Source organism: Cygnus atratus, chromosome 3 (genome assembly GCF_013377495.2).
Source record: "Cygnus atratus isolate AKBS03 ecotype Queensland, Australia chromosome 3, CAtr_DNAZoo_HiC_assembly, whole genome shotgun sequence".
Classification (NCBI taxonomy): Eukaryota; Metazoa; Chordata; class Aves; order Anseriformes; family Anatidae; genus Cygnus; species Cygnus atratus.
Genome location: NC_066364.1, coordinates 20,220,020 through 20,232,657, shown reverse-complemented (window position 1 = coordinate 20,232,657; position 12,638 = coordinate 20,220,020). Strand labels below are relative to the sequence as shown.

Below are 12,638 nucleotides of genomic sequence, written 5' to 3'. Positions count from 1 at the left end.
CAACTGTATATTGACTAAGATGTGTATTTCTTTGAAGTTCCCTCAAAGTTTTAGTGTCAGTAGTTCCTTGACAACTTTTATAATTTCATAAGTATTTTATTTTAATCATGTTTCATACTGTGTTGCTTTCATGCATTAATTAAATATTCAGTTGCAATGCATAAGATGCTACACATATGACTAGACTGAACAATCTATATAACCTCTACTTCAGGTTTGACTAATAGCTATATATGCAGGCTAATTCCACTAACTTAATTTGCACTGGCATTTGCACACATTTGTTTTAACATCATTTTCTTCTGTATGCTGTAATGAGTAGATCATAAAAGTATGTATTTTCACTGTTGTGAGATCTGGACATCCTCTACTGCTTGGAGAGTATCAGCAATCTTGTCTTTCCAGTAGAGGCACTTGAAGGAAAACTTCTAAGGTGAAATTTCCAAAATTCATCATTTCATATATGAATACGGATAACAAAGAAAACAGAGTTTTAAATCTACTATTAAATAATACTATGGATAAAAGTCTGTTGCATAAATAAGAAACCAGTCTTCTCAATGACTCCTGTGGTACTTACATTAGGATACTATGTCTTTTTCTTTGATAAGTGAGACATGTCAAAGAGTTTCATGGACTAAATTAGTTTAAATCAAAAATGTAATTTATGTTGCATTTAGATAAATTTAGATAATTATGTTGCATTTAGATAAAATTCAGGACATTTATGATTAAAACAAAACAAATTTCCTTCTTATTTTCAGTTATAAACATACACTATATATATCTCTAGTTAGTGTTAAGGCAATATATATTATTTATTATTAAGGCAATACTAAAATTAAGTCAAAATAGTATCAAATTATGTCACATATATTATCAAGATGGACACCATTCCTTTCTTCGTGAATGCTTATTTTCATTTCTCTACTAAATTCCTAAGTTTCTAAATCTACAAAGTTTAAGAAACTATAGTTCCTTAAATAGTTTTATCACTATATATTATTCCTTTCTGAGACAAGCTGAGCCAGAGATTAATATTCATGTTTTTTGCACTATGTTGTTTTGTAGACTGTACTTACTGATTCTCATTTATTCTGCACAGGCTCCATCATCACCTTCTTCACCCATAGCTAATGAACCAAAATATGAGAAGCGCTGGCTAGACACCTTGTCAGTTCCTCTGTCAATGGCTCGAATCTCGAGGTACAAAGCTGGAACAGATAAATTAAGGTTTGTAATCTAAAAGGGGAAGCACTGCGTTAGTTAGCTGTACCTAATATTTTATTGTGGAGTGTTGGCTATGTAAGGATTCTTTGAGTAGAGATATGAAAGTCTTGTTATTAAAATCTATGTAGTCCATCTTCTCTTGAGATTAATGCCATGCATGATGACTATGAGACAAAGTAAAAAAAAAAAAAAAAAAAGAAAAAAAAAAGGACTGTAAATATAGCTCCTATAAATATGTTTCTGTAATCTGATGTATTTTGGGAATTCAGTTAGCATCAGCAGCTAGCACAGAGGTTAAGCTTGGCATTACTTGAATTAATTTTTAAGGTATTACATTTCACTCCATATCTCTGTAATAAAATAAGTTCAGATATTGTCAGTAAACATTCCTTTTTCTTTAAAAACGATAACATTCTGCAAAATGTTATGTGCCTATCATTGTCATATAGGAACTCATACTGACAACAGATTTTCTCAAAGTAGAGGGTACAAAGTGGTTTATTTTTCATCATAGAATCTTGCCACATCTCAGATACTTAGGCAATAGTTCATATAGCAACAGTGGAGTAGGATAGCAAAGGTGATTGTTGTGGGCTTCAGGACATAACTGAAAGCAAAAGTGAAGACTGTTGAAACCCCAGTAAATAATATGCTTGGGAAAGTTCTAACATTTTGCAGCATGCATCATATTTTTTTTCTGCAATCCATTATGCGTGGTAGGACTGCCACAAATCTCTCACTAATTGTGGTTCAAGTAGTCCACTGTTCTCCATATTTATGAGAACAGCAGGTCATTCAATGTTGTTATTTTCCATTTTCTTTATGGGTTGCCCTATATTTATATATTTCTGATATTTGAAAATGAGAGAATTTGAATCCTTCTTGAAGCATCAACTATTAAGGTCACCTGCTACCAGGAACTATCAGAAATTAATGTGTTTGTTTTTCTTTATCTATACCAGATTTGTTACCTGTTTCCAGAAAATGATATGAATTATCTTTTTTTTTTTTTTTTTTGTAGGACAGTTATCCTGCTTTTAGCTTAGAGCAATTGGTCACCTAAATCTGTTGGCATCTCTTCTCCCAGACTTTGTGATAAAGTGTCACAGCTCAATAATAATAAATTGCACAGAAAAGTTTTAAGTTGTTCCACACCCTCTTCTGAACTCTTAATTCCATTTTAAAAAGTCTCTCATCACTTCCTCCACCACTTTCTTCCTTCCTCCTTCAGCTGACCTGTTCATCTGGTCCAACACTTCCCAGTCTATCACAGGCCTCCATCCATTCAGGTCTTAGAAGTTCTCCTGTGGATTAATTGAACTTACCCATGCATGCACATTTAAGATCAGCTCATCATCAACTTATCATCAATGTTCGTGAATTTAAAGGATAAGTGGAAGAAGACAGAACATTTAAACCTTAGAATTCAGTTATCACCTTGATAGTTTGGAGCTGTTTAACTCCTGTTTTATGCACTCTATGCATTAGATGAAGCAATCCCAAGAGATTCCACTTCTGAAAACAGCAGACTGTACATTTTGAAAATGCCTTGAAATAACACATCTTCTGGTACTGTACTGGGTCTGGCTGGGATGGAGTTAATATTCTACATAGCAGGCCATATGGTTCCGTGTTTTGGATTTTTGACTAAAATAATAACATGCCAGTATTTTTGTTGTTGCTGAGCATCAAGGCTTTCTCTTTTTCCCACCCTCAACAAGTAGGCTGAGGGTGGGCCAGAAGTTGGTAGGGGACACAACGTGGACAGCTGACCCACATTGACCAAATGATTATTCCATAATCATACCATATAACATCATGGTCAACATCGAAAACTATGGGGAAGGAGGTCTGGGAGGGTGTATCTGCATAGAGTGGTAAAGAGAATGCTTGCTTTTTCAATATTAAAGTATTCTGTGAATCCATATGTAATCCTTGTCACTTCTTGTGTCCCTTATGTTCTCTGTCATTAGTTTGTTTTGTTTTGTTTTGTTTTCTGTTTGTTTGTTTTCTTTTCTGATGTAATGCTTCTTTTTATATTATCCTCTAAGTTATCTCAGTTGGTCTTGAGAAGGCACTCTGGCACTGGTACAGCCCTGTCTCCTTTTTAAGTCTGTATCATTGAGCAATTGAAACTATTTTCTATGGTGTCATATACACAGCTATGTGCCTTCTCTTCTGCTAGGTGGACAATATAAAAAAGGACATTTCCCCTACTCTTTACCTGAATTAAATTCTGAAAGAGAGGTCTGGATCATTCTCCTACCAAAATGATCTATGTCTTTTTAGCTTTTGACCTTCTCTTGTAACTTTGTAAAATATTACAGCTTGGGAAAGGATATCAAAACCTGTATGATTATTTGGCTATCTATTCACTCATAGGTAACACTGACAGAAAAACTGCTTTTTCACCTCTGAAATTCTTGCAGATGGTCACAGAAGTCATAGCATACTCTTTTACTAAAATCAATCACAAACTGATGGTTTTAATATATAGCATTGTCTATGCTTAGTATCTGTAAGTCCAACTACTGTTGCTGTTCTGATGTAGTATGCTGCTGTCAGACAGCCTAGAAAGCCCCTCTGACCTCATTATCACTTTTGATTTTATATCTAAGATATTGTCATATTTTCAGTTTTCTTTTCCTAGTGTTTTAATAATCTCTAATTTTCAGACATCCTTAGGAACAAGGTCAAACAGAGTCAAACAGATTTATTACTGAAAGTCAACTTTTGTTTCCTTTCCTTTAAAAAAGGCAGAGTATAACAATGTATAAACTGTCAGCATCTTTCTCAATATTTTTGACCATGTTTCAGTTAGAAACAGGTTGTATAGTTAGAGCTGTCTGTTAGACTATGGCATAATTTTAGTGTGGTTTAGATCAGATCTAGCCTAATCTAATCAGATTGGGCCATATTATTTCCTTTGTGGTTAAAGTATGTTATAGTATTTCATTGGAGTTTTCCGGTAACTTTGGCAAGAAAATACATACTTTTAGCTTTTGTGTCATGAGATGGTCAGGAGCACCTCTATCTGTTTGACTATTATTCTTTTTTCATTGTGTAAGAAAAAGGAGTCATCTTTTGACTTTCATTACACTGGATTTTTCATTTGACTTTTCCCACAAAGTCTGAAGATTGCTGACTTAATGACACAAGTATATCTTTCATATATTTTAGATTTTGTCAGCACTGTAGGTATTAACAGAAAAAAAGAAAGAATGGGATAGATGGTTTTCCTTCCTTATACATAAAGAGGAATGAAAAAAAATACTGCAAAGAGTCTGAAGTCTCTTTTCAACATAATGAAACAAAATAAAAAAACGCCCTAACCCTAGAATATTTTAAAGGAAAGATGAAAATTGTAGTTGATGTTTCTCATCTTCTCAATGCAGGATCTTTCCAGTTATATCTTCAGAAAGTATGAACATCAAGATAAACATTATCTTAACTACACAAGTCGCTTTTTATTAGTGCAGTTCATATTGATGGTGCAATTGGAATCTATTTGAATATTTCTTTGTAATATATAGGTTAGTCTGCTCTTTTTGATTACTTACTAGTTCAATGGCTTTTAAATGGCCTTGCCTTTATTATATAGCACCACTACTTTTATAATTCTACAATTCTCACCAATCCATTTGTGCTATTTTTCTCTGTAAGTATTAAGGTAATATGGACAGTGAGAATTCTACTCCTGTGAGTACTCGCAATTGCTAGTAATTTTTGATTGTTAAAGACGGAGTTGGTCACTAAATGTGATGTAAGTTTAACAGTGGAATAAGTAAGCCTTGCTTACCCCCAAAAATTTGTTGTTCATGGTGTCGTTTGTAGACGTTTTGTTTTTAAGATAGAAAGGTAAAGACTGGTAGTCATATAGAAGATGAAGGACATAGTTATATTGATTTATAATCTTTCATATTTTCTAACAGAATATATAAACCCATATTTGGGACTATGCGTAGATAAGTATTTCTAGTCCTTACAACAGGCATTGACAACCCTAGATAATCATTTTTGTTTGCTGTATTGACTGATGCTTTAAGTGAAGGTAGTATAGCTATAACCTCTTGAACATTGTAAGTTTAGAGACTGAAAAAAAATTGCTTATTTGGAAGATGGAAATTGAACAGAAGAAATGGGTGAGCTGGAAGTAACTCTGGTCCAGTACCTATAAGCCCTCGTAGCTGTGATCCCAATTACATAAACAATTACATTTTGGTATTAATTTATATTTGCTGGCATTCTGGCAATTGCAATTATTACAGTGTATTGGGGGTGGGTGAGTGTTTTTGTTATTTTTTTAAATCATTGGCTCGCTATATTCTTAACAGAGATAATCTTTCTGAAGGATTCTATTTCCCATTTTAACATCTCAGTGTATTAACAAAATGCCTTTAGTTAGTTACATAAATAAGCAAGTAATGAAGCAAACCATTTTGAAAAAATGTATAGGAATTAAACATAATTGTTCTGAGTTACAAAAACTGAATAAGCGTTTGATTACAGCTTTCGGTAACAATTAGAATGAACGTCAGGGAAGGAGGACTAAATGAGTATGTACATAAAAAATATCATAACCAAACTGAAATGCAGCAAGAAGGAGAGAGAGTGAGTAACATCTGATAAAAAGTAAGTAGAAAAAGAAAGTAAAGGTTTTGAGGGATATTATTATCTCTTAAGGACTATCTGACTGATAATACAGAAAATAAAAGTATATTAATTAAAATCATTAGTGACAGAATCAGCATCCACTATACAAAAGAAGAGCACCATATGTTATGAAAGGATAGAACAATTGGAAATGGAATACAGTGTAATAGTGCCAAGTGTAGGGGGATGACATTAAGGATTGTTACTAGAACAAAAATCTATGAAATAGTTTTCCATAGGAACCTAATGGAGCCTTTTGGTGGATGGCAGCAGAGGAAGGCGAGAATTAGGTCCATACTGTAATTCGGCAGAAAATAACTCTGGGACATCACTGTTCTGCAGACTTACGAAGGAAAAACAGATATTTTAGAGACTAGCAGGAGAAACAATTTCCAGAAATGAGAAGCATAAAAACCATTGTACAAACATTGCTAAGACCCCGTCTAGAATCTGTTTACAATTCTGGTTATTTGAATTAAAACATAAAATATGAATGGATACAGTAGATAAGCATACAGTGTTTTTAGAAAGATATTATTTTGTTTGTTTAGCATGTAGGGTTAACAGGAAGAAAAAACACTGAAGGACAAAAGCTAGTTAAGCTAAATGGAAATACTGACTCACAAGGGTACTAACTGACCATGAATAAATTAGGATAAAAATTAGCCAATGGTTTCTAACCACTGGAATGGTGATATTCTAGAGCTGTCTCTGTAGTAGTGGAACTTGTCCCGTCTAACTGGTTAGCAAGATAGGATTTAATAGTGTTGAGATTTAATAGTAATGAGCTTTGAGCAAGATATGATTTTTTTTTTAACTTGCGATGGCAAAGCAATGGATGTGATATCTATATATGACTTTTTCCTCCTGTGCTTCTAAGACATGTTTTACTATTCTGTTAAATGTAGCAGCTTCTTATTAAAAAATTTGTTATGTATATAATCCGTTTCAAATATCATATGATTTTGAAGAGGAGTTATTTTTTTCTCTTCAGGTACATATCCTACTTTTAGCTCTAGTGTTTTAGCATTTGTCAACTGGAGTTTCTTTTGGCACTTAAGGAATTTAAACTTTTTTTTTCTTTCCATTCAGTATAGATATGGAAAGTGAAAGCAATTTTCAATGACTTTTAGACCTGGTAGGCTTGTAATAAATTCGATATATTGCTGTGGGCAATGTTTTCTGATTTCTATCATGCCTATTGATTTTTGAGTGTAGTTATAAAGTACTGAAGAGCTTGGTACCTGCCTGTAAGGAAGTCTATTCTGTAACCTTTGTTCTGAATTTCTTGAGCTTTGTAGCACTACATAAAGTGCTTTTTTTTTCTGTGTTTAGGAATATGAGGTGTAAGACAATTTATTGCTTTTTGCTACATTGTTAAGGTGATATGTGAAAAAGCCATGAAATCTGAGATTTTCTTTTTAAAATTGTGCTATCCACCGTTTTTTATTAACTGCCTGACCACTGCCATGTGTGTTTTTTATTTAAAAAAAAGTCTTGAAATAAGTATTTCCAATACTTCTTTTACAATTTTACTTAAGCAGCAAGATGTTCTGGAAGTCAGTTGCTAGGGGTCATGTAAATACAGGCTACAGGATAAGCTCTGCTCAACAGACTCTTAACAGAAAGATGCCCAAGAAGTGAATAGTTATTCTGTAGATCTCTCTACAATGAGAGACTGACATACCCTTGGCCTAAAATAAGGGCTAACTCAGAGAAAAGTCAAGGTATAGGCAGGAAAAAGGAGCTAGACAGGACCTATGTCATGTAGTTAGACTAAAGATCAGCACTGAATATTGATTCTTAAAGTTAGGGACCAATTTAGTACCTGTTCCTTATGTTTTGGCCAGAATTTAGACATTCTGGATGCAAGATATTTGCAGTCTAAAAGTGCATCAAGAATCAATGGCATCAAAATTAAGGGAGTTGCTGCTGCTTTGCAGTCTAGGGCAATATAGTCACATGCTCAAATACATCCCTTTAATTCTGTTCAGTTGCAGGAGGCCAACTTAAGGAGAGTGAGGTGGTTTATTTTTTTATTCTTCATCCTCACAATATTTAGCATCTAGTTTTAAAATCTGTACTGCAGCTAAGCACAGGAATGTACTCAGGAACCATTCTCCCTTTCCCCCGAAGTTGTGTTGCTCTGGAAAATTGATGTGGCACCTCTTCACTCTTAGTTCTAGTAAATAACCTCCCTTAGAAGATAAAACAGTGGAAAAGGAAAGGTAAAATAAAATCCTTCTCCTCCCTCCCCGCCCCCCCACCCCCACCCCCCCCACCCCCCCCAAAAAAAAAAAATATATACAACAAATAACAAATTATTACTATGGGGGATTGTGCATATTAATATTGCCACAGAGTTCAAAGAATTATTACTTTTTTTTTTCTGTTTCTGGAGGAAGTGAGACATATGTTGTCTTTTCTTCTGCTGTCTGACAAAATACTAAATTCTAACCCACCAGGGTTAGCTCAGCAAGACTCTGTCCCCACTAAATGCCTCAGGATAAATAGCCTTGAGGTTCTGTGGCAGGCCTGCTTTCTTCCCACTAACTTTGACACCAAAATAGCAGTAAAGAATTCTGGAGCTAGCTGAATGTGTTGAAGCACATAGCCTGTGGTGCTCATTATTTAGCTTTATCGCTGTTGTTTTTCACAATATGTTTTTGTTCCAGAAATGCATTTTTTTCTGAGGCATAGACGGGTGTTATGGGAAAGAACCTGGTTTGCATTGTATTATCAATAATAGTAATAATAAAAATACAATAAAGGTATATTGTTCTTTCTTCTGAAGGCAGACAGGTTTTAGATTTCAAAGTAAACCTGGCACAGTACTAAGTGAAAATCAAGCACATGGCCATCTATTTTTCTCTAACAAATGTGTATGAATTCCATATACAGTATAAACAGATGGAGACACGAAAATGTTCAAGTAGTCTTTTGCATATAATTTAAACATAATGATGAGCTCTGTAGTCTTGACAAAAAGTTGTTGTTGTCATGAGCTATAGACTCCCCTCATGTCAAAAGACATATAGTGCTTGAAACTGAAACTTAGCTGGCATTATAGTGGGAGGCAGTCCAGTAAAAATTGTCCATGTATGTATTGTGTTAGCCATCTTATATGTGCCAGAAAGAAAAAATCATGTATTATATTTGAGATTTAAGCTGCTGACCTGTTAAGTTAGCTCTGAAGACATCATTAAGATAAATTCGATCTTCCTATAATGAATAATATGAAATACAGTTTGGTGGTTTATTATTTAAAATTTTAATCTCTCCAGTATGCTTCCATTGTGACAAAGGAGCACAAAGGAGAATCTAAAAATTTGTCTGCATGCTGATAACTTAAGGTAAAATGACTTTCACCTAAGTTCTTTGGGACTGTTCACATGCTCACAATCTATTGGGATTGGAATTTAATGGATGAGATTCATCTCATCTGACTGTAGATATCTGGTAGTCATTCACCTACAAATATGCTAAATCCCTGGACTCACCTGGGAGTCAGTGGATGGAAATAAGGATGTCTTGTGTTTCTTCTGTCTTGCACAGTCACTTATGATAAACACAAAAATAGTTCCTCTGTTCAGCATGTCTCACTTCTAGAATCATAGAATAAGTCAGGCTGGAATGGATGCCAGAGGTCACCCGGTCCTGTTCCCTGCTCAAAGCATGTCTAATGAGGTCACATTGCACATGGCCATCTCCTGAACACCTCCCAGGATGGAGATTCTACAAACTTGATGGGCAACCTGTGCCGGTATTTGATCATCCTCATGGGAAAAACAAAAGAAAAAAAATGAAAAAATGAAAAACCTGATGTCAAATTGGAATTTGCCATGCTACAAATTGTGTCTGTTGCCTCTCATCTACTTAGGCAACAGAATTTTACTTGCCTGAAGGGGGTGAAATTGAAATGCTCTCCCTTGAGTTATCAAAAACCGATGATTGTGCTGAAATTATAAAACACATATTGATAAGGATACATATATTCCATTCTCCACCCCACCACAGTGACCCATCCTACTACAGTTCTGCACTCAGGAGAGGACAGTAGCATGGTGATACTGCATATGTCTTTCCGTCATTCAGGCTGCTTCTGGTCTCCAGCAAGGCTCCTCAACCTCTTTCTTTGTTCTGCGACTTCATACAAGGAAAGCATGCTGAGTCTGGCAGACTGTAATTCCACAGATTTTTCTCTCTGCAACAAAGCCAAGTATCTCACACCTGCATCCTACTCTCTTTTCAGCTGGTGATAGTACGCCTGTTAGTTCCCATCAGCAGTCCTAGCATAACGTTTTTTGTGACTTCATGGGGTACAGGATAAGACACCTAATCAATGCTAGAATCATCCCATCTCCCACAATCCTTTTTTTCTTCTACGTGAGTTATTACGAATTTAATGGGATACAACTGGGAGCTGTTAGTGGCATATCAGTTAGATAGTATCTGTAGAAGCAAAATGTCTGTGTCACTTCAAATTATCTTACTTCATTACTCCAAGTTTAATACAAAATAAAGCAAAGTTACAGTACTGGAAGCAAAATGTTCATTAAAAAAAAAAGAAACAAACTTGACATTTAATCCAAGTTTATGTTTAATACCTTGATAGCTTTTTAGCTCAATAGTTTCTATTAGTCTAATTATATAAGCAACTTTGTCCATCTTTTGAGGCTGTATTTCATTTACAGTAGTACACCCCATTATTTTTTAACATAATTTCAAAGAGATTAAATAATTTAGACAATTCTTTTTTGGGATGAATTTTCATTCCATAATCCACAATACTTCAGGCTAATTAGAAATAGAAATTCTGGCAAGAGAGTCATACAGAAATGTAAACAAGCCATTAGAAAACACTGTAAGAAAAGCAATAAAAAATGAATTCAGACATCAAAAAATCATCCAAACAGGAAGAAAGACTGAATAACTGAAATCCTTACCCTCCAATAACATAAAAATTCAGATTTTCGCAGTTCATCTGGCATTGAAAATAGATTTTCTCTTAGAAAAGTCTTTTGACTTAAAACCTCTTTATTTACCAACTGCTCTGTATCACAAAACTCCCAGTTGCCATTTTTTGTTTTATTAATATTAATTGACGAAAAGTGTCAATGTCAGGAAGAGAACTAAGTCTACCAATGCCCATCTATTATTTGTACTGACATTACTCTTGCTCAGACAGTGTTTATTTTACTAAAATAATGTAATAAAAATAATAAAAAAAAAGATTTCACAGTGAAAGTGAGATAAAAGTAGGCTGAGTAAAGAAACCAGTGCCTCATGCTATTTAGTGGAAATGCTTGTGGGAAAGAAAGTTTCAGATTGGGATACAAATATGAAAATAATAGGAAATGTGAGGGTAATTCATCCCAAATTTCTAGAATTTAAGAAAAGCAAATATTCTAGGTATTATTATCATTCACACTCGTGTAGAGTTAAAGATAGTATGGCCATATTCGGTAGAAATGTAAGAAAAGAGAGACAGGAAGCTTTAGAAACTAATATATTTTAATATATGAAATATGAAAAGGAAAATATTTCCATCTTCCAAGAGCTTTTTCTGTATCTGCAGCATTTGTTTATTTCCCCATAGAAGACACACATCAGCAGAAAGGATCTCTAACATTATACGTTGAAACATATTCTTGGCAGTTAATCTTTGCTAGCGGAATGCTTCATCCACACCTGACGAAGCGATGCTATTCAGATGCTGGCAAACGATGTCTGGTTGTGACTTCACAGCAACTGTGATATTTGTCTCTGACCAGACTGCACTGGAAACCACCATGAAATTCCAGTCTTTCAAGATGAGTAAAAGGCCTTCAGTTTTCTCAGCCTTGGAGTTCAAACAATTCTTGCATCAGTAAGACTATTTTTACGTGATAGATTCAGTGATTGCTACTTTGTGATGAAGAATGCTTCCAATCATATGGAAGAAGGGGAAATTCCATATGACTGATGTATCTATTGAAGTGGAAACTGGAAGGATTTTGTCTTGTGTTTCATTCAGAGAAGAGTTTAATAAGCTTTGGTAGTGACTTAAAATAGTTGTGTAACATTCTTGATAGTGTCATCAGGTGTGTATTTCAAGTGATAGTGTAAAGGGACAGAGAAGTTACTGCCTACATTTCTGTTTCCTGTTTTGTGCTTTTTTCTCATTTTTTTGGTGGTAGGTGGCATTTTCAGTCTTAGAAAGATTTGAAGCCTGTTAACCCCATATATAGTTGTGTATAGGTTATAAGTTGCAGTCAGTATTCATTTTCTGCTGTTTCAAACTATCAGAAATCCACTCCATTCACTTCTGGTTCTCATTGCAATAATACAATAACAGCAGGAATAAAAGAGACAGGAAACTCCTCTAGCTGTGTCTTAAAAGTCTTGAAGCCTTCCCCCTCCTCTACCCCTTTCCAACACCTCCCCCCCCCCCCCCAAAAAAAAAAAGCCATGTCATCTTGTTTTGTGGTGATGTGACTTCATAGCATCTTGAAACCTCTCAAAACTCTTATGTGATATTAATGCTCATCCTTGTCAGCCAGCAGGAGTAGGTGCTTAGAGGTCCCTCTATTTTTTTATTTTCTGCGTTTTGTTAAAATGGAGAAAAGTGTGCTATTTAAGCCTCTAGAATTTATTTTCACCTAAATTTCAGTGCTGTCTTGGTGCTTGCAGTATGTACTGGTTGTTTCACTTAAAGTGGAAAAAAAGTTCATCATTCATTTCATTTAGCTTTTGGTTTTAGTTTGAATAATTGT

The 12,638-nt window shown here is 34.6% G+C and overlaps 1 protein-coding gene across 1 annotated transcript in view; it reads left to right on the top strand.

The window, feature by feature from the left end:
• Window positions 1-12,638, top strand: part of SNTG2 (syntrophin gamma 2) — a 280,170-nt gene that overhangs the window by 191,981 nt on the left and 75,551 nt on the right. Inside the window, exon 9 of the mRNA XM_035543020.1 lies at window positions 1,106-1,233. Coding sequence (XP_035398913.1) covers window positions 1,106-1,233 — 128 coding nt within the window. The remainder of the gene's footprint in view (window positions 1-1,105; window positions 1,234-12,638) is intronic.